Genomic DNA, 24292 nt, shown 5'->3' with positions numbered 1-24292 from the left:
CAATTTTCCTCCTGCATGCCACGTCCAGGAGGTTGGCTACAGTCCCATGGATCTTAAACTTCTGAATAATATGTGCAACTGTAGTCACAGGAACATCTAGTTGCTTGGAGATGGTCTTATAGCCTTTACCTTTAACATGCTTGTCTATAATTTTCTTTCTGATCTCTTGAGACAACTCTTTCCTTTGCTTCCTCTGGTCCATGTCGAGTGTGGTACACACCATATCACCAAACAACACAGTGATTACCTGGAGCCATATATATAGGCCCAATGGCTGATTACAAGGTTGTAGACACCTGTGATGCTAATTAGTGGACACACCTTGAATTAACATGTCCCTTTGGTCACATTATTTTCAGTGTTTTCTAGGGGTACCATCATTTTTGTCCATGCCTGTTTCGTGAGTTTATTTTTTTAAATAATTCTGTTGAAGCATGGTTGAAAAACAATGTCTGACTTTCATTGGTTAACATTTATAGAATTTTTATTTATTATTACTTTTGTCAGATAACAGTTATTTCTGTGACCATTGTGACTTTTTCTTTCATTGACCAAAGGGTACCAACAATTTTGTCCACGTCTGTAAATTCAATCACGTCAATTGTGCATGATGCTCATTAAATATAGTGTATTTAGCAGATCTCAAAATAGTCAATTTTTACTTTATAAAAATGTGATATAGTTAGTCAGTTATTTTTAAGAATTTAGTATTTATTTAGAATAAATTAAATCGCACAATTGGCTATAGTACAATAATTATTCAACTTTGAGCAGAAGAAATTTTCACTCAGAAATAGATTGGGATTACACAATTTATTTGAGAGTTGAAAAAAATTATAAAATGCTTGATTTTCATGCATTGTTGTTAAAAAAAAAAGTTTCAGAATGTAATTTCCAGTGAAATTCAGGCTATTTCCTGCTTTCTCAATATGCCTACTAGATATGTAATATTGAATATTAGATCATGCTAAATTTTTAAACAGAATATTATTCATCTTATTATTATTATACAATCACCTACTGAGGTTTATATTCTTGTGAGCAAGAACACAACAAAAATCATTATAGTATTATCATTATTTCCTGTTATTAACAACACTCGTTTTTTAACTGTTCACTTTTCCATTTTTATAAGAGTGATGATAGCCAGTAGTAGTAAATGGAGACTTCCTCTCTCATGGCAAAACAAAGAGCAAAAAACGATGAATCCCCAGTGTCTTTGGTTTGTTATGTGTTTGTTTGATTCTTTTCTTTTTTTTGTATGTCCTTGCTATGGTTTGTGAGCGCTGTGACAGGAGGGAATCTGGGGAGGATTATAAAGCTGCTCTGCCATTTCTGACACGTAGGAAAGGAAACAGAGAAGGACAGAGATAAGAAAAGGGGCGAAAACTAAAGAAAAAACGTCAACGTTAAAACGGCCGTAAAAAAATAAATAAAATAAAAGCAGATGAGGAATGACCAAAGATATTGACAGCTGAAAATGGGAAATAAAGAGAGCGGCACGGTGATAATGTTCTCTAAAACCTCTGGTCTTCCTCCTAACAAATTCTCTGTCTTCCCTTGACAGGATTATTATATTATTACCTCATTTTATTGGAGGAAGAAGAAGGTGGGCGAAGCAAAGGGAGAGAAAGAGAGTGATACAGAGCATCTGTCTTATGGCCTCAGAACTCAGAATCCAAGAAGAGAGTCTAGACCTGTCCTGTTGAGACCAGAAAGAGGTAGAGAGCTAATGAGATGGAAGAAAGACCTATAATTACAGCCTGTTAGGTGTTTAATATACAAAATTCCAAAAAATAACATAAACACCAGAAATACAGTGGTGTCTAAAGTGTTGGATTGCTTGAGATTTTTTTTGTTATGTTTTTTATGTTTTAGCATTTTTTAAGCAGCACCAAAATTGTAATATTCAAATATATATATAAAAAGTCACACAAAAAAGTCACACAAAAAATAAATAAATAAATAAATAAATAAATAAATAAATAAATAAATAAATAAAATAATAATTAAAATAAAAACATCTATTAATGAATTATATTAATCTTCTTTTTATATTTAAATAATAACAATAATTAGATTCCTTTGTAAGATTATTTATTGTATTTATGTAAATGTTTTATTTTTATAATAGTTTTTTTATTTAATTTTTGCAAGAATTTTTTTATTTTATAATATTTTCATTTTTCATGGATATGTAAAATCCACGTACATTTGATCTTGTAGTCTAAATGTGGAGTAGACACTATATTTTACCCAATGCGAATGAAAAGTGGGCTTAGATATAATATATAGTGCGTACTATGGGTTGTGCTGTTCGTACCTCTTATCGATTGTTAAATCAATAAAACATTGAAAATATGTCTTTCTGAAAAATTCCCCAGGAAAAAATGGGTTGTGAAAATAAGATATGACCTAAAACAAGTTTCAAATGCACAGCTTTTCTCTCACGTAGTCTCATTTTCATTCACATCAAATTAAATACGCCGTCTTCTCTGAGTAATGCCCATTGAAGACTGTGGCAGTAGAGATGAAGTGGCTTTTAATGAATTAAAATAGAATAAAAAGAAAACAAAGAGGTACTTTCATGATGAAGGAAGTGAGATGAATGAAATGATGGAAGCGGCTTGGACGTATTCACCTGGTGAGACTCTCCTTGACCACATGTGCTGTGTCAAAGTCACTCGCTCGTTCACTCATTCACTATTCCCTGTGTAGTCAGTGCCACATGGTGCACCATATGGGGAAGAAATGAGTGCAGATGACTGAGCGAATTTGGATACTAATGTAAATACACTGAAAAACAGAAAATACACTAGTCATTTCCGGAAAGACATTTGCGCTACGCTTTGGACGTTTCATACATTATCTTACATGGAACTTTAGTAACTGTTTTATAAACTTGCCAGCCTGAAACAACAAATAAGTGTACTTTATTTTTCTTAATGTGTTTTATTTTTTATTGTTATTGTTATTATTATATTCTTCTTATTATTATTTATTATTAAGCTTATTTTTATAATTTAATTTAATTGAAAATATTATTTATTTCTATACTTTTTGGTATTGTCTTATTTTGTTAATTTTATTTTATTTTTGTACATGCGTGTGCGTTTGTGGGTGTTTACATGTAACCTGTACCCTACTTTCTAAACAAGGATCAACACATGAATATGCTTTATTTTATTTTATTTTATTTTATTTCTGTAAAATGTTTTTGTCCTTTTTTTTTTATTTTAAAATGTTTTGTAATTTAGTTATTTTTTGTAGGAATTATTATATATGTATTTATATATAATATATATATATATTTTTTACAAATCTGTATTTATTTCAGATGTTTTTTTAAATGTATTTTTGTAATGGTTTTGTAATGGTTTCTCTTCTTTTATCAATCTTTAAACTGACCGATCCATCTCATTTAAAATACGTCTCTAATCAAATCGAATGAAGGAACAACAGTTTTCTCATCCTTCCAAAAACAGCATTCGTTTCCCAGTCACGTTAAGCCATCAAGACATTAAAACGCTGCTGATATCTGCTTCTCATGTCAACACTTTGATAATTCCTGTTTTATCCCTGTCAAAATAAATTAGAATGATGTGATATTTCAGCTTTTTGTGGCTGGTAAATCCTGCTTAATTCAAGACCGACGGGGACACCTGCCTTTCCGCCCAAAGGTTATGACACATAACGGGTCACGCTGTGTTTATGAGGAGATTATGGTGCTTTATGAGGACTGGCAGCATGGCACAGGGGTGAAGACGGGAGATTATAGGCGAGGGCTTTAGTGGTTTGCGGCGTCTGTTTGCACACGTTCACACTTTCTTCCTAAAGGCTTCATATTATACATTATCTTTTATCTTTGTTTTTCCCAGTCATTGTTTTGCTCTGTTGTTCTTTTAATGAATTCTTAATATGAGCAAAGATGAAAGAGCTTGATGAAGTATGAAAACATACTATAAGTTTCAAAACTTCCAAAAAAGTCTGATCTTTCGTATCGTAACGCAAGCTGTTATCTACACAACTACTTCACACAAACCATAAGATGATGTTTGAGCACTGGAACGGTTCTAATTTTTTATGCAAAAGCATGTATTTCTTAAAGACACAGCGACAATTTTTTTCATGCAGAGATGTGGTGGAAAATGCCACTGAAAAACTAAAATATGACTATCTACTCACTTTCTTTAAATATGAAATAATAGCATTGTTTGGTTGAAATGTTTGCTGATTGGTGCAGTTATTTATTAGCTATAATAGAAAGACTTAGTTCTAAAAATCATTATTTCAAGCACTTTGCAAATAAAATTAACTTTTGCAAATAAAAAGGTTCATTTAATTTAATTAATATTATTTTATTTTAGTTGATATTTATTATTTTTATTGTATTACCTCATTTGAAGAACAAGAATCAACACATAAACAAGTGTGTGCATTAATTTAATTTAATTTAATTTAATTTAATTTTAATTTTATTTAATTTTATTTTATTTTATTTTATTTTGTATGTGCTTTATACATTTTTTATTCGTGAATTATTTAGTCATTTAGTAATGTTTTATTTTACGTTTGTATTTTATTTATTTTGGTAAGTGTTACATTTTGTGACGCAAAAACAGGTTCATTTAAAAAAATCTGACTGTAATATTGTCAAAGATGAATAAACTAATCTGCATTGAAATGTGTCATAACAATAATAAACCCAGACTGAAACGATCAGGGACATTTGTTAAGAATAAATCGCAAATCTTAAAATTGCAAAATTAAAATAAACACCTTTTTTAATGTTGAGATGATTCGTTTCGTGAATGTGGGTTTATAACGAGTTGGTTTTTAAATTTAGTGCATGTTTTGGTAAACTTTTCTCTTTCCCTTTTTTAAATCAAAGATCAAAGAAAATGTGATATCTTGCATGACCCCTTTAATAGCATTTGTTCTTCTCCCTCGAGTTGTGCTGTTGGACTTTTTCTCTCTCTCTCTCTCTCTCTCTCTCTCTCTCTCTCTCTCTCTCTTTCTGTTTCCCTTCATATTCTCATCCACCCTCAGTCTGTATCAGCAAACATCCTCAGTCTTCTTCTGCAGAGCAACTTTCCACCAACTCTGTGAACTCTCCCAGAGTTGCGTCTTTGGAGTTTGGCAGAAAAGTGAGGCTTTTAAAAGTTCTGTGTGGAGGGTTTTCATTAGGTTTCACTTTTCACAGTCGCTTTCGACACTGTGTCAGCTTGTTTGTGAAGTCTTTTCTGAGTTAGCAAAGCTTATAAGAGACTTACGCCGTGTTGTTTTGTGCAGCTGGCTCTCACACTGAGTGTGCGTGTGTGTATGCGCAGAGTAAGATGTCACTCCAGTCCTGGAAAATGAAAAACAATCGGGCACTAATAGAAGGTATTTTGGTACAGTGAATGTACCCGCAGGAAAGCAGGAGCGCTTATGACATGTCTTTATATTTATTCTTAGCCAGAGAGTAAACCCAACTTTTGCTTCAATTTTAATTTCATAATTTGACATATTTCGCAAGTTTTGTTTTATGCTTCTCTTTACGCTTCTGTTTTTCTCTCCGATAATTTTCCTTCTGTCTCCCAAGGTTTCACAAAAGATCTTAACAACGTGTTTTAAGCTTTCTGACCAAATGAACAGAGCTATACCAATTACATTCGTCGTATAGCTCCACACTCTTACTATATGTCAAAAATTGTCCCATTTTTGGATATGTGTGTTTTTTATTTAATATTTTAAAGACAGTTTTGTGCTTTAAACGGGCTAAGAACTCTATTAAGTACTCATTATCTTATGAAAGAGCAACCTCAGTGCAATAACATATCCCTTCCGGGAGTTAGTCTACATTATAATGCCAAAGCCTACCTACTTCTGTTTCCATAACCTTTGAAAGGTTGTCTAAATTTCCGTTTGCCTTTCTCTCTCTCTCTCTTTCTCTCTCTCTCTTTGCAGGTAAAGTGCTGAACGCTGATTTGAGGCATTATCTTAGTCTGCAGTTCCAAAAAGGATCAATCGACCACAAACTGCAGCAAGTGATTCGAGACAACCTGTACCTGCGCACCATTCCGTGTAAGACACAAACAAACAGACACACACACACACACACACACACACACACAGACAGACACACCCACACACAGACAGACACACCCACACACAGACAGACACACACACACACACACACACAGACAGACAGACACACACACACACACACACACACACACACACACACACACACACACACACACACACACACACACACACACACAGACACACACACACACACACACACACAGACAGACAGACAGACACACACACACACACACACACACACACACACACACACACAGACACACACACACACACACACACACACACACACACACACACACACACACACACACACACACACACACACACAAACACACACACACACAGACAGACACACACACACACACACACACAGACAGACAGACACACACACACACAGACAGACACACACACACACAGACACACTCACAGACAGAGACAGACAGACAGACTGACACCGAGCCACTCAGTTCATTTCTATTTTATTTTCTAGTTTTAGTTTTAAAACACATCTACCAACCTAGGCTCACTGGAAATACATTCCTCCCCTAAATTTCTGAGAAACTCCAAAAAACGTACTTAAACATACGAATCGTAGCAGTTTCCAGTTGAAATGAACACTAGATGCAATAAAACTCCCATAACTGTTATTCTTTTTTACACAAAGTATGATTTGCAAGTCCACGGTTACTATTAATAAAGCCTCATTTTTGTTTAATTACTTGAAGAATATTATGTTGTGAATTCAAACCAATATTAACATGCTGTGACATTTGAAAACTTTTATATTTGAACGTTATAGAGTCACATATCATATATTTTTCAACCCAAAACGTTTGTTCTGTAGCTCATGCGATATGGCATTGCACTCAGGCGATGACGAGCTCTGGTTTAATATCACTTTTGCACTTGTTAAGGTATGTAATAAGGGTTAAGGGTTAAGGTACCTAATAAGGGTGCTGTTATTACGTATTTAGAGGCACGTATTTCCAATGGGCCCGAGTTGTTATTTACTTACTTGCTTATGTTTTATGTGCAATATTGTTTTTTGATTTTTGTGAACATACAATAAAATACAGTCTAACACATATAATACAAAGTATTGAAATGTTAGAACATTTAACATGTCTTGTTATCTTCTCTCATTTTGTAAATTTCTCACCCTGGTGTGTCTATGAATTTGGTTTGCGAAGAAAGAGCCTGTCAAATACATAGAATAGATAAATATAACAAATGCATATGCATGTAAAATAAGATCGTATTTTACTTTTCACTTTACTTTTTATTTTGAGGTTATTTTTGAGGTATTTTTAATATTTGAGTTTTTGTGTCATTTTACTTAATTTTATTTTACATGATTATTATTTGCCAGTGTTGTATTTTATTTTGTAATTTTACTGTAATTTTATATGCATTTTATAAGCATATATATATATGTCCTCTCTGTCTTTTTGGTTATCTCATCTTACCTCTCTGTCTTTTTTCTGTTTGGTGTTTAGAATGAGTCCTTTGGTCATGTCTCACACCGGTGTGTGTGTGTGTGTGTGTGTGTTAGTGTGGTAGGTCTGGCCCTCTGCAGCACACTTCCAGCTCTCCTCTGTGAGGCTCCGCATGAGATGCTGTTTCTCTTGAGAGTTGTGGAGTGGCTTTCTGAGAGCATGTTTCTTCTCCAAGCCGTAGCACACTGCTCATTAGTTTCTCATTCAGCTAGTTCGTTATTCCCTATTTAGTCTAATTTGATAAGTGACAGTGACAAATGTGTCACGAAACACTCTGAGGGGCAAATTTACCACGACACTTTATTACATGCCGTTTCACCGCAAAATAAAATAAAAATTGCGTTCTACCTACAGAATAATCTGTTTACATGTTTCATAAAAGCATTCCAGTGAGTTTTTTTTTATAATATCCTATGAAATTGTAACTTATAGAATACAGCAAACTAAAAATATAAATCTTAAATTATAAATATTTTTATTTAAATATATATTTAGTCTTTACTGACATCTTAGTGCTTGCATACATTTGAACGCTAGTATTATGCTAGAAAATACAGTATATATTGAGATATAGCTCATGGTGTGGATTGTAGCAACTGTTTTCCTAAATTAATAATTTTTTGCAAAACAATAGAAGTCCGCCATAGCTCAAGCTGTTACTTGCTCTTTGTAGCTCCTGTCACTCTGAATATCCTTCTGAAGGATTTCGGTGTTAGAAATGAGCAGCTAAAGTTTATTTTTAACAATTCATGATCATCACGCTCATCATCAGTTTGCAAGGCGCATTTCAGCACCAATTGTTTTGCGAACCTGTCAAAATCAAATGATATTCCAAAGACGCTGTTATTGAAGGCAGCCCGGGGCGGTGCAAACCATATTAGACTTGACAGCAAACACACACGGCTCTCGAGTAAAAGAGTTACTGCTGTCACGTGTGCAGAGGGCGTTTGCTTACACTTCTTAAAGGAACATGCCAGTTTTTTTGGAAGCAGGCTCATTTTTCAACTCCCTCTAGAGTTGGACATTTGAGTGCTCTTAGTTCAGACCATCAGCAAGAGTTTTGATATTTTTCCTATTTGAAACGTGTCTTTTCTGTAGTAACATTGTGTAGTAAGACCGACGGAAAATGAAAGTTGTGATTTTGTAGGCTAATATGGTTAGGAACTATACTCTCATTCAGGCGTAAAGGAAAGTCCGCCGCGGCAGGCGCAGTGATATTACGCCGCACCTGAAAATAGTCCCCCAGCATGAGCCTTTTATCAAAAAAAGCGACGTTCCTTTAAAGGAACAGCAACAAAACAACCTGTCGTTTTTGAAGGTGAAAGACAAGGTTATAATAAAGCAAGTTTGATTGATATTATAAAGTGGAAAGTGACCCATTTAAAATACAGCCAGCGGAAGCCGTTTAGCTGCGCATTTTATCGCCGGCAATAAATGTTTGACATCAGCTTTTATTTCCCAGCTGTCGAACGGGCTAAAAATAAACGTTCTGATTAACACATTTTTGTTTTATTTCTGAATTTATTGAAGTTTAAAAGAAGAATTAATTATGAATAATTCCCCCCAAAGAATGAAGAATTGCTCTTTGATGTTTATGGAAAATTAGCAGGCTTGAGACAATCCGAATAAAAAAAAATAAATAAAATGACAAAGAATTTCCACTGGATGGCAATTTAAGCATAGCATCCTCTTCTCGTGTCCTTAGGTCACTCTGTTCTTGGCCTAGTTACTCCCTCTCTTTTTCTCTCTTTACCTTAGTCAGTAAGTTATGAGAAGAGCCTGAAACAGCAGGGCATAGGAAACGGAGTTGGAGGAAGAGAGAGCCTCCGGTGTTTGCAGTCACAAAGCTGCTTTATGGAGCTATGAACAAAAGCTCTTAAAAGCTCCTCTGACGGAGAGGAATAAAGAGCAGCCTAAGGTGCCACTCATATCCCTTCTCCACCAGAACGCAGCCGGAGCAGGTGCTCGCCCGGGGGATCTGCGGACCTCTTTTAGAACCGGCCTGTGATTAAATCGACTTCAGAGGCCGACGAAGATGTAACTGGCTGTTATTACGTAACCTGCTCACAACCTGCCGCTGTTTACAAGTCTTTGGGCGCACCAGAGTTTATGCTGCGTCAGAGAGCTGAGAGTTTCTACTGAGACGGTATGTCGCGAAGAGAGAAAGAAAAGTCTGGGACAGTTAAACATACTGCGATACAGGCGTTTGTTGAACAAGAGAGTCAGATACTTTGGTTTCGATACGAATACGATATTATAAGTGAAGTTATTTTTACGTTACGTTAAGTATTTTCATTTCTGTCGAAAAGTTAGAAATTGCTAAGATGTTTTAAACATTCAAAAAGAAATTGATGCTCACTCGCTACATTTAAAAATGTAGTAAGCAGTAATATTGTAAATGAATTTTCTTTTTTAATATATATTTTAGAATTAGTGCTGGGCAACGATTAATCACATCCAAAATAAAAGATTTAGTGTGCATGATATCTGTGTGTGTACTGTGTATAATTATTATGTTTATTATGTTTCTGTAATATACATTATAAAAACACACACACTTCATGTATGCAAAACTTTTATTTTGGATGTTAATCACGATTAATTGTTGCCCAGCACTATTTAAAATATAATTTATTGCTGCAAAACAATAAACTGAATTTTCAGAAATCATTCTCATATGGCAATTTACCGTTTTGAAATTTTTGTTGTAATCAATGTTAATAAAAACACATTAAATACATGTGTATTTAATGTGTCTTTTGATGTATTATTTTGTTGATTAGAAAGTTTAAAATTTATTCGGGATAGAAAGATTGCAACATTGTAAGATTGTAACATTATAACATTATAAATGTCTTTTCTGTCAGTTTTGATCAGTTTCATGAGTCTTTGCTGAATCTAAGCATTAATTTCTTTTAATGTATATGTAACAATATCATTGTATTATTTTATTATTTTATTAACTCTATTTGCAAATAGTTTTCTTTCACATCGACAAGGAAAATCATGTGACTAGTAGAGAAGGAATACCTCTTCATCTGTATTTTCCTCCATGTTCTTTATCCTTATTTTATGGATGTGGAGCAAGTTAACCCCTTTTAACCTTGCCGGTGGATATTCACATATCTGTAACCAGTGCCATGGTTCCCGTTCCCTCTTCTTGTGGCATTTAAACAGTTGCTCTCCCAGGAAAATGTAAAGGAGCCCGTTTTTAATATTATTTGCTCTTAAGTTAGAGTCAAGTCTCCGCAGACACTTGACTGTGGCATTTCAGTTTGCTGGTTGTAATGTAAATGTCCTTCAAATGACAGTAGAGCCTGGTGGCATTTCCTAGCACACACACGAACAGAGCAGAGAAATGTCATCTTTTATTTTTGGCCTTTTATTCGCAAGAAATGCCACCCTCGGATGTCTCTTGTGAGGATTTTGCTGCTAAACAACCCACCTCTGAAATTAGGTCCAAACGTGTACAGTTTATATTTGATATTTTTTTTAACAAAACACACTCACGCAGGCTTAAACACACAGAATTAACATTTTTTCCTAAATCTTGGTTTAGGAGTGAAAAAGCAGACATCCATAAATAGTTCGCCCAAAAATGGACATTCTGTAATGTTCAAATGCATGATACTGTTTTTCTTCCGCTGAACGCCAACGAAGACATTTTTTATGAGTTTAGGAGACTCTTTTGTGCAAAGCGACTAACTTGGCATTCGCATTCACATTTAATACGTTCATTTTTATCGGTTTAATATTTTTGTCATTTGTAAAGGTCAAAGATAAGGATGTAAAACAAAGTTTGACTAATATTAAAAGTGGACCTGAAAGAAAGTGTGCCATTTAAAAGAACTTGAAACGCAGCCAGGGCTGTTTAGCTGTGCATTTTATCGCTGGCAATAAAAGTAGTCAGCTTTTATTTCCAAGCTGTAGAACAGTCTAAAAACAACATTTCTGATTAACGCGTTTTGCTTTATATCTGAACTATTTGAAGTTTAAAATAATTATGAATAATTCCCCTGTAATTATGAACAATGATACCCTTTTTGGAGCCTCGGTCAGTATGCTTTTAGAACAGCTTTAACATTCTGCAAAATATCTGCTTTTTCTGTTCAACTGAAGAAAGCGAGTCATACATGTTTGATACAACGTTAGGATGAGTGAATGTTGACAGGCCTGAGCAACCGAATGGTGAAAATGTGTTTTTTTTTTTTTTTAAAGACTGCTTCACAGCAGACGCAGTTTTCAAAAGTGCCAAATGCTTTAGAGACCGAATCTCATTTTATTCAGTCTGTGCATACTTTCCACCTCTGTGTCACCGACTCCCTCGTGAACGGAGCAATCTGTGACTATATGCTTGAATAACACTAAATAACACAAGATTTCCTCTGATATGATGTAATATGTCCTTGTTCTACACCATTTGACTAATAAGTACATCTCTTTGTGCGTGCTTTCCAAACCATTTTCACAGGAATTACGTTAAAGCATGTGCTTTTTCATCTTTTAAAGCCTCGCGAATGGCCAAAACCACCCGCCTTATTTTGGCTATATTTCCCTATAATCCATCCAGACTCTTGGTTCCAGATTCAGAATCCAAGTTTCCAAATCTCATCTACGGGAGATCAGTTCTGTTTACAGTTTCGAATGGAGTGCGCTTGTTTTTTAAACGGAAATGCTGAAACGCAGCCTGGGAATCCAATTTTAATTTTCGCTCGATCTGAGGCTGTTTAGACGGACGCAAAGTTCGCAGTGAAGGGGATTGTGGGTGTAGGATATTCTCACTGTCTCTAATTTTGTTTTGTTTTATCGGAAGGTACCACCCGGCTGCCCAGAGATGGGGAGGTTCCAGGAGTGGACTATAATTTCATCAGCGTGGGGGATTTTCGCATCCTGGAAGAGAGTGGATTACTGCTGGAGAGTGGAACGTATGATGGTATGAAACACTGGCTTTATGATGATATTCTTTATACAAACAAACATGAATGTTATCTCGAAACACGTGACGTCTTGAGAAGATGCGCGCTGTTTCTTTTCACCTGGCGGGTGAAACTCACATCGAATGCGATGGAGCTTTTCGCTTAGAGACCATGAAATCGAAGTTTAACCGAAAACTTAAACTCTACTGTTATGCTGCCTGTCAAACACTGACATTTCTGGAAATGCACCTCTAGTGTTAAGATCCGATAGTCATGTTGTTTACTTGACTGAAGTGAACTCTGTCACCAGCACCTCCAGGCAGTTATCTTGTCCAGAAAGAATTCCATGACAGTGCAGCCTCAGAAATGAACTATGGATTTAGCCTCCAAATCTTACAGGCAGTGAGTCAGTTAGCACAGGTTTACACCGTGCAAACACGCTTTGCGGAGCTTGAGGTAAACCGATGAAAAAGGGGCACATAAGGAAGACAAAAATGGCGGTCTTTCTGCAAAATATTTTTAGTTTTACAAATATAACCCGTCTCGACATACCTAGCTCCTTTTCAAGCTAAGCTAATTAGACAATCTTTTTTGGTGTGTACTGTATGCAGAAAAAGGTACAAAAACTGTACTGTTTACTGTAGGTACTGTTTACGTGTGTACACTTGAGGTTCCAATATACACCTTTAAGGTTTTAAAGTGCATCTTGTAGGGTTAAATAAGGTTCAGATGCGTATAGTAATTTTTGGCTGACCATTTGTTCGTTATATAAATTGTAGACATGGTATGTAAACACACATGCACTGATATACTGATATTCAAAAGCCTGATGTCAATAAAAGAAAAAAAAAGTATTTTATTTAGCAAGGAGTCATTAAATTGACCAAAAGTGGCAGTAAAGACATTTAGAATGATTTCTATTGAAATAAATAAATGCTGTTCTTTTATATTCATCAAAGCATCCTGGAAAAACATGCATCTGTCTTTCCACTTAAATATTAACCAGCCCAACTGTTTTCAGCATTGCAAAAAATAATGATAATTGTTTCTCGAGCAGCAGATCAGCATATAGCAATGATTTCTACAGAATCATCTGACACTGAAGGCTGGAGTAATGATGCTGAAAATTCATGTTTGCATCGCTGGAATACATTATATATTATAATATATATTTAAATAAAATGCAGTTATGTTGAATTGTAACAATATTTCACAATATTGCTTTTTTTTGATCAAATAAATGGAGCCTCGGTGAGCACAACAGACTCTTTCGAGTGCTACGTATTTTATTTATTTTCAGAGCACTTTCTTTTTTCCATCATTAATGAAGCACAGAAAAAGCTTTGTGTGTTTATCCTCCCCTCTGCAGTCTGGTGGGTTTGGATGTCTCTGTCCTGAGAGACAGATAGCGTGCCAGGCTAGTGCGTTCACCGTGGCCTCATGTCGACAGTGGGACCGGACTCATGCCAGGCAAAGCCTGCTGGGACGGGGAGCCAAGCCAGTAGGAAATGCCCATATGTGCTCTGCACTCAAAGAGGGAGATGTTCTGATCCTAGGACACACACACACAAGCATGCTAACACACGGACGTACACTAATCCCAGCAGGGTGTTCCTTAAAGCAATAGTTCGCCACTGGGAAGTCACAATCCGGTTTTACAAAATATTTTCTGCAATGATACGACGTTTTTATCCTTGATACGGCATTATATAGATTTACAACATTTAACGTCTCTGTGTGGTCATGCTTAGCAAACAGATGCTCGGCATTTCTGATTCCCTCATTCCAGTAGTGTGGATAAATTTACAACCCTCAAGGCAGCTTTTAATGTAATCCTGTCTAAGCAAGCTTGGTTGAATTAAGAGTTGATCCTGATCAATAAAGATTTAGCGCTCGTTGAAAGCGCACAGGCATAAAGAATCTCAATGGGGGCGATCTGTAAACATGAATAGACTGTGGCACAATTCACTGTACTTACTGCCTGTTGAGTCACACATCAACATCATTTGTAGTCCAGTGAATGGATAGATGTCCTGTGCTCACGTGGAATAATTCTCATTGAATAACAGGTTAAGGAAAGATAATCTTTGATTTTTTTAAACACATCATGAAAAGTATTTATATATCGTATAATGAAAAGTCAATAAGAACAAAACATTTGGACGTCCTAATAAATAGTGTTATGTATTTAAAATACATTTATTTTCATACTAAGTACGGTTAAAATCTATTAACATATTTACTGACGTCACGCAAGACTTGCTGATATAAAAAGTATAATTAAACTTCACGTGGAGTACCAGTTGTGCACAGTGCACATTTCTTAATATTAAGCCTAAAATTTTTTTTTTTTGATGTCACTGTTGATGAGTATTGTATGATCATAAATAATAGCACTCTTTAAATGCAAGATATTTAAATGTACCAGAAGCATACTTGTGATAGCTCAACTTTAGCGTGATCAAATATACTTATATAGCTGGACTTCAGCACTACTTCCTTGCAATTAAAGTGCATTAGGTACCAAATTAGTTGTAAATGTATTTGTAGTATACCTATTGTAAAATAAATGTATTTCAGACTCATTTTAGTATATTTACTTTTCATTAGCGTAGGGAAATACAACATTTCTTGTCAATTTTCAGAAATTCCACCAAATACACGTTTTTTTCAAACGACTTTGCTGAATAGCGGGTGCCACTTTGGACCTCTTATGTTGTGTAAAGCCCGTAAATCTCTGCAATCTGTCCGCATTCCATCGTTTGATCTATTTTAACGTTATAGCTGCGCTTTATGCTCACCAAAATATTTTTGACAACGTTAAGAGAACGCTGGGACAACATTTCCATCGTGGTGGGATTATGCCGCTCTCTGCAGATTACTGGCGACAGATGACGCTGTAAATCTGCTCTGATACTCAGCGTAGAGCATACCTTCTGATTCGGTCATGGTTCGCCGAGTGCATATGTGATTAATCAGGGTTACAGCATCATGCAACTGCTCTAATTAGCCAAGCACTTACCTAGCGGTTATTACGAACCATGTTGTATATAAGAAAGTGTGTGTTTATCTTTAAATGAAGAAGTCTTCATCCCATTACCGATGAAGAAAAGTTGTTCAAGACACTGAAATAAATAGTTTTCCAAGTTGTAGGTCTAAAATCGAGTACCATTACAGTATGCTCACCAAGGCTGACCTTATTTGATTAAAATTACAATAAAATAGTAATATGCTGAATTTGATGCATCATTGAGCCAGTTTTCAGTGTCACATGATCCTTCAGAAATCATTTTAATATGCTGATTCCTCATTTTCATTAGTGCTGAAAACTTGTGCTACGTCAGCAAAGTCAAACTCAGACTTAAGCATCTCTTCCCATTTAATTGCGAAGATCTTTCAAAGAATAAGCTAAAAACTGAACCAGAATTTACACCGAAGTCCAAACGTCTTTCTCAGCGATACTGTAGTTTTGGTAACATGGTGTTTTTGCACAATGACGCATAAAATGTGTAACAAATGTTATGGTAGCGGCACAAAAAAGTTTCCTCGCACCGTGACACTGGATAGCAGGAGATCTCATTTGTATAATGAAGAGAGACAGAGAGGGATAGAGTGAATATTCATCACTGCATATTCATGAGAGGTGAGCGAAGTTGTCAACAGTAGTTAATTGCTTGTGAAAAAGCCTATTCCCACACGGTTTCAGTTTCTATTTGCTAATTAAACTCTTTAGAATTTACAATCTAAAAAGGAGAGGATTAATCTTTCGACTGATTACAAGGATTATATTTTACATTGGCAAAAGATGAATATGTGACCTTAAAAAGCTGTTTTTGTTTTTTTTTTTATTCACAGACGTTAATGATGTCTAGGGGCAGCATATTTATTTTCAGGATGAAGGGAGCGAACAAACAAAACAACAAATTTGGATAATTTAAATTAATCTGCGTATAATTGGCGAAGGTTGAACGGTTGATTTGAAAAATGTCTTTCCATTGGTTGAATCTAATCATACTGAAAGTGATTTCTTTAGTCTTACATCAAGGGGAAATAATGAAGCATAACCCTTCAACCCGTACAAACACACATACACACACATTGACATGTACCACCAAATTAGAAATTCATTTGAATACATTATGCTGCTCCACTGATTGGCTGTACCATTGTTTCTGATGCATATTAATGAACTGATTTTTGCATGAGAAGATAGCGGGAAAAGTTTCATTACTGAATCCAGTGGTGAGTGTAATTACTTTCAAGGCACCACCGAATGGAAAGAGTATAACATTTCACACTGCATATTGGATAGTTGACACCTAGAAGTCAGTTTTTGAGAAAGCTGGGACCGAGAAAGAAAGCGACGATAGCGATAAAGAGATAAATCTGCAGGCAGCTTCTGTCTCAGTGTTCCAGTATCAGCTGTTTCATCAAACTATAGAGGTCTGTGGCTTGTTAATCAAAGCTAACGTAGCAAAAAACACTGAATCACACTTCTGAAGTTTCAAAGTAGCTACTTATTCAAAGGTATCATGAGTTTTCTCATCTTTAAATTTTTCTCAGGTAACTTCTACGGCACTCCCAAACCTCCTGCGGAGCCCAACTTGGTTCAGCCTGACCTGGTCGACCAGGTTTTGTTTGAGGAGGATTATGGCACCGAAGTCCAAAGAAAGCGAACAACCTCCGTCAGCAAGATGGACCGCAAGGACAGTGTTGTCCCTGAGGAAGAAGAGGATGAGGAACGGCCACAGCTCCCAAACGGCATCCCAGGTCAGTGGACAGACTTTAATGTGTGTGTTTTTGTCAACTAAAATTTGAACAGTTGCAGTCTGAAAATTCCCAACCCACGTTGACACAGACTATGGGTCATTAAATTCATTTATTTATTTATTTTTGGTTTTTCAAAACTTGGAATATGTATCTTGGGACTTTGTCCCGGGTGCTATTTTAGCATTATTTATATACTATTATTGTATTTATGCAAGTTTTGAGTTAGCTTTATATTTATTATTTCATGCTTTCATTTTAATATAGATTTAGGAATTTTCCTGTTAACTAATCGTTTTTAAGTTTCCTATTATTTCCTATAATGTGTTTTTTTCACATTTTTCATCAATTCCTATTGAAATGTTTGCTAGAGATGCAAAAATACATAAAATCAAACCTGATCTGATTTTTATGATGGACGACAGTTTCAGAGGCAGTGTGTAGATGTGATTCACTTTCATTTTTTTTTACATGAAAAATATCAAACTCAGTGTACAGGAACCTTTCAGTCATATAAATGTATTCATTTCAGATGCTACATCAACATTTTAAGTTTAAGTTTCGTAATCTAATGTTTCATTCGTCTGCTGTGCTCCTATCAGTTCTTTATTATTTGTTTTACTGCAGAACTGTGACCCAAAATTTTTGCAACTGTCAGAACTTCTTTGGAGGTTAAGATTCATCTCGAAGTCAATTAATTGGCCAATGGGGAGCATGTCAAATGAAACGATCAAAGGCTGCCGATTTTGCCCCACAAGAAAGAAGTCTTTAATATTCCTGAAATTTGTCTCAGACAGCAAATCTTTGCCAAAATCACTGTGTGCTTGAGGCTTTAACCTGCAGTCTGCTTCACTCATGTGCATGTGATCAGTCTGAGGCCTAACATGATCTCTCAGAGAAGAACCCCGTCCTCTACTCAAGGAGAAATCAGCACCGAGAGGCAAGCTTTGCTTAAAAAAGAGCCAAACCCCCTGCTCACATGCTCTCATTAGTTCACAGTATAACCTTATAATCCTTTTGAGATCAGCAGTTGTGCTTTCAAGGCTCCAGGCCTGAAATTTATGCTCTATTTGTATACTGCAGTACTTCAGAGTAGTGTTTGGCAAGCGAGTCACATTGCTCCATAATGGCTTGCTTAATGCGTGGAGGATTCATGTCCATGACCCTGGTGTCGATCAGCTTTAAACATAAATGAGCTGTTTAGATGTTTATGGGGCTTTAACTTTTAACCCTTGCTTTTGACTTTAGGCAATATAAGCCTCTAGTGTCCCCAGGAGGAACCTAGCTTATATCTGCAGTATTTTTTCGTCTTAAATTATGCATGTCTTATGTAATGTTCCTATATTATACTTATATTAGGAGTATCTGTTTGTGTGTAGGCTGTGTGGGATATATAGGTGTATGTAACTTGATAAGGAAATATAAACAGTTTTAAACTTTCATGCCTTGAGTTTCACGAACAGAAAGTTGCATGGCAATTTTGTGATGTTCGAGTGTGTGTGTGTGTGAGAATAACGTTAAATATAGTGTGCATATACATATAATGCAATGCATTACTACACTCAAAATCTAATACTGTGTATATGTGTGTGTGTGTATATATATATATATATATATATATATATATATATACACACACACACACACATACATGCATACATACATACATACATACATACATACATATATACATAAATGTTTAATGTTTAATAAATGTTGTAGTAAAATGTATATTTTGGACCATTGTGTCATCCTATTTTTATACACGTACTATACCATTATTATTATTTTTTGCTTGTGTTTGTGTTTTGGTGTTTAGTTCCACATAGTTTTACACAAAACACCATCTAAATCTTTCATTATATTTTGGTAATCATTCAGTACTATATTCAATGCCAGTGTGTGTACCGCTACAATATCCTTGTTTAATCTTTTCGGTTGCCTTCTTATATGCTCGTTGATCTCGTCTTGAAAGTAAACGCTTCAAAAAAGACTCTTGACACCGTTGTTGTTTCCTGCAATGTATTGGTATTAATTAAAAGCTGTTGTGTTTGCATAGTCATGTTTGACTACTGGGACTGATGAGGTCTTCCCTCCCAGACTTGGCAAAAGCCAGTGGAGAGGGAATAGTTGTTGAATATTCGCTGAAGTAAGTAATCCCTTGGCTCATGTTAAAAGAGACGTTTAATGGGGAGTGTCCTTGCCGTAGAATAGTGTCGTATTTGCTTTAAAGGCTTCTGCCACTTCAAGTGTGTTTAAAGAGCGGGAAAATGGCAGCAAATTAGTTAGCATGCATGCACACGCATACTTACTGCTGTTACATACAAACACAGACAGCTGCTGATACCAAGGGCATTTCTTCCTGTGCTGCAGTGTCGCGGAAATAAAGTACAATGCTGTAGCCTTTTTTTATGTAACTGTATTCATATTACTGCATTAAATGATGTACATTTACTCAAAATATTCAGATAATGCGTAGGTCCATGATGAATCCATTGGACTAGAACTTGCAGTTTTATAAGTTAGTGATGTTTGACACGTCAGATTCTACAATAGCTAAGTCAAAATGTACCTGTATAGGGGTTTTCACAATACACATTGTTTATAATATGTTCATTTCTTATTTGATTCATGCATATAGCTTTTAGCAAATTAGAGTTGGGCGATGATATTGTTTACATTTTGTTACAAGTGATCAGGCATTTGCTATAAAGTATATATACCTGGGGAAATATACTGTATGTGTGTTGACAAAATTGGATATCAACACACATACAGTATATACATTCATATCAACACACGTATAGTTTATATATATTCACATTTATATAAAAAGCTAAATTAGTGAGTTTTTAAGAGTAAATCAATCTGACAGTTGAGTTTTGCTACATAATGTCTTGCTGTGAGTATATTGTACTGTGGATAAAGCTGGATATGTATACTTGATTATATTGTTTATAGTGTTGCAAAACGTAACACAGGTACATCTCAAAAAATCAGTATCATGAAATACAAAAAATGTTGTTTAAATTTTGATGATTAGAGCTCATAAAAGTCAAAATCCAGTTTCTCTAAATATTACTTAAAATCCTTTAAAAGAAGTATTTTCAAAGCAGAAAAGTTCAAGTTCTTCAAAATATGTTAATTTCTGCACTCAAGATGTGGTGTGAGCTCCTTTAGCAACAAACTCCAGGATCAGCGAGGAGTGAATCTCATCTCATGTTTCTCATCTTTCTCTTGAAAATGTACCATAGATTCCACATGGGGCTCGGGCCAGGCATGTTGGCCGGCCAGTCAAGCACAGTAATATCATGGTGAGCATAGCACTCGGAAGTGATCTATGCTCTGTGGGCAGGTGTTAAAATCCTGCTGGAAAAGGAAATCGGCATCTTCATGAAGTCTTTTAGCAGATAGAAACATATAGTGCTCCAAAATCACCTGACAGAAGACTGTATTGACTTGATGAAACACAATGATCAAACACTAGCCCTTTTTCCTGAAGACGTCTGATTGTGTAGACTCTTGATGCACTGACTCCAGCATCATTTCACTCCTAGTGAAGCTCTCCCAAGTGTTTAAATCGGCTTTGCTCGGCAGCATTCTCAAGCTTGAGGTCATCCCCGTAGCTTGAACAACGTTTTCTACCCAGTTTCTTTCTTCCAGTAAACTTTCCATCTAATATGCTTTGATACAGCTCTCCGTGAACAGCCACTCCTTTAAATAATGACCTTCTGTGACTTAATCTCTTTGTGGAGATCATCTGATTGTCTTCTGGATCATTGTCAAGTCAGCAGCCTTTCCCAAGAACAAGAGATACCCAGAATTTCAATTGTAGGCATGGTCGTTTAATGAAACTTAAATATAAATATTCAAATATTTATTTATACATTTGTTATATATTTGCATGTGGTAAAAGATTTATATAATACATACAGTATTATGTACAACCCAACTGTATATAGAGCTGTGTAATAATACATTTAGATTTTGCTATGCTATAAATTATTACACAATTATCTAAATTATATATTGTTCATATTAGTATATATTGCTTTACATAAGTAGTACTATATATCTATCCAAAATAGTTTTCCAACAATATTTGACAATATCAAACTGCTAGACGTTCATGTTTGTATATTATACAGTGTTATGATGCAAAAAAAAACGTAGCAATGTAGCAATAATTTGATGTTAATAATAATCATGGCATTAAATTGTGGCTATATATTCTTTTTCTGTTATGAACCTGAAACAGGAAATGATCTTGCTTGCACACCATCCTACTTTGACATGCAAATCACTCTCCTGCATTAGTTTTGCATTGTTTTTATCTTCTTTTCTTCTGCAGAGAGGACGGAGGAGTGGAGGAAAGCGGTGCCCAGCTACACTCAGTCCAGTGGCGCAGGTGGCAGTGGGACCCTGGAAGTCCGCACCTGGAGCTCTTTAGCCAGAGACGAAAGCCTGGAGCCCCTGCCGTACAACTGGGAAATGGCATACACGGAGACGGGCATGGTCTACTTCATAGAGTAAGTGCGTGTGGCCGTCAGAGGAGAGATTTAGACTTTACTAACTGCACGAGGGCTGCTGCTGCACTCATAAATTTCAGGTCACCTTCTGGTTTACAACCTGTTCATAAATAATAAAGCCTGTTCGTAGCACTGGGGATGTGAATGTATTAGCGGAGAAAAGTACATTTCATATAAAAAAAAGTGCAGTTACTTTTAAGATATCAGAGTTATTTCAGCTATTACATGTGCATATTCAAAACTCGTTGCATCACTTTCGGTTACAAGATAGGCTGCTATTTGTGTTTAATCATGCATTTGGACATATTTTATCAGGAGATTACAGAGCTTTGGTAGAGGGTAAAACTTTCAGTAATCGTTTTGATAAAAAGTAGTGTTAATTAGAAATATATTTTATATTATTTATCAAATCTATTTGTAAATTCTGTAAATAATGCTTAACATTAATATTATCCGTTACAGATGGTTTGGGTTATAGTTTTACACAGTACCTTTAAAACGATTGTATACTTTTTTTTTGGTCACATTACTTAATGCCATCTGATTTGACACACTGCATATCACAGAATATTTTGTTTGCGTTTATTATTTATTTTCGTACCACTGAATGTCGTGCGGGATTTGATGCACCGTTCGCAATACCTCAGGATATTGTTTTGTTTGTTTTCGCGTTTTGTTTCGCATTTATTATGCCACTGTAGTATTCCTGTGGAGTGTTTTCATTTTTCATTGCTGCCGGTTCTTAAAGTAATATTCGGATGCAGTAGTTGTATGCAAAGACGTTATATGCAAATTGTATATTTATACAGTGTTTTTATTTACCGGCTTTAAATTTGTTCTCCAAAATTTCCTTCTATAGGCAGCTATATTTGTTAGCAGGCAGCACATTTTCCCCTCCATAGAGCTGCCGTCTGATTCTATTCAGGTCAAATCTCAAACTCCATCAACATAGTATTCCAATTTCTGTTTTCACAAACGGCATGCTTTATCACTTTCTCTCCCCATCTTGCTGATATCTGATGTTTTTCTCACTCTGAAGAAGTAGTGTTGCTTTTAAAAGTCAAGAGCAGAGCTGTCAGAACGAAAGAATAAATATAGCTCGCAGTGTGGCCTAGATGCTCTTTAAAGAACAGAGTCAAAGTCCTGTTTGTGCGAGTGTGCATTTGGGGTCACAATCATAAATATTTTAGTCGTTCCAAAAAATTTCCAGTTCAGTTTATAAGACTCATAACTACAGGCCATTGCAAATCTGACACTCGTTGACCCGCCAAGGCTTTATAATAGCTTTTTTTGACGCGTTGCATTAGTCTAAATCAGCAGGTCTCAAGCTGAGGTCAGCACAATATCAGAAATACACATAAATACTAAAAAAAGGCAATAACGATGAATTAATCAACTACTGAATCATAATGCACGTTCGGTGCAACTAATCAGTTCGTTAAGGTTAATTATAAGAAAAGTCGTTTATTTTAATGAAAGAAGAACAAAACAGTCTGTTGTGTCGCTTGTGAAATGCTGGTCTAAACACAGCTCTGATGTTTAATGCATTTTTCTTTTTTGTTTCATAGCCACAACACAAAATCGACTACGTGGCTGGACCCTCGTCTGGTCAAAAAAGCCAAGGCCCCTGAAAAGTGTGAGGATGGAGGTGAATCTTTGCATTACGCATTTATGCAAGAAGCCGTAAACATGTATGACAGCTACATGCATATGCAAATAGAAGTTCAATCGCATTCATTCAGATGTGCGTACCCTTCCACTTTCACACGCCGCAGAGGGCATGATTGCATAACCTCATCTGAATGCATTCACATCCTCTTGCCTTTTCACTCTGTAATATACACACGAGCACACATGTCTAACAAAACGTAGCTGCTCTTTTAAGGGAGTTTTAAAGTCCTGTGCTATATGCTCACTGGTGCACAATACTTTTGTATGTGTGTGTGTGTGTGTGTTTGTGTGTGTGTGAAGCTCTCTGTTGCGTGAACAGTTCTTTTTTTTCTCCTCATTAGTTCATTTGGGCATAATGTACGTACAGCAGAGGGGATACACACATGCACACAAAGCAGCTTACACTGCCTGTTTATTTGACTGTTTTGTAAACATGACATTTTTGCGCTCTCATATGTAAAAAAGAATATTATTATTATTATTATTATATTTATTATATTAATACATAAAAACATAATGTGTATGAACAGAATTTTACATCTTATGACACACTGCACTTGTTTTTGATGTTATGGTAGCATTATAAAATATGTATTTTATTGAATACTTTATCCATTAATAAACATTTTTTAAAGAACATATCTAATATATTTAAAGCAAAAGTAGTATTCTGTCTGGTCAAAATAATATTGTTTATTAAATGTTATTGTAATGTCATGCTGCAGAAAATATAAAAGTGAAAAAGTGTTATTATATTTTAAATGATTTCCTTTCTGAAATGTTAAAAAGTGGTCATTTATGATTTTTTTTTCTAAAATCAATG

The 24292-nt window shown here is 35.4% G+C and overlaps 1 protein-coding gene across 1 annotated transcript in view; it reads left to right on the top strand.

Moving 5' to 3' along the window:
• The window catches only part of LOC122347530 (membrane-associated guanylate kinase, WW and PDZ domain-containing protein 3), a 98417-nt gene that overhangs the window by 53738 nt on the left and 20387 nt on the right, over positions 1-24292 (top strand). Inside the window, 5 exon segments of the mRNA XM_043242892.1 lie at positions 5950-6066; positions 12400-12519; positions 17066-17272; positions 21621-21798; positions 23367-23446. Of these exon segments, the coding sequence (XP_043098827.1) occupies positions 5950-6066; positions 12400-12519; positions 17066-17272; positions 21621-21798; positions 23367-23446 (702 nt within the window).

Source organism: Puntigrus tetrazona, chromosome 6 (genome assembly GCF_018831695.1).
Source record: "Puntigrus tetrazona isolate hp1 chromosome 6, ASM1883169v1, whole genome shotgun sequence".
Lineage (NCBI taxonomy): Eukaryota > Metazoa > Chordata > Actinopteri > Cypriniformes > Cyprinidae > Puntigrus > Puntigrus tetrazona.
Note: the sequence above shows the minus strand (reverse complement) of the source record. Positions and strands in the feature narration are given on the sequence as shown.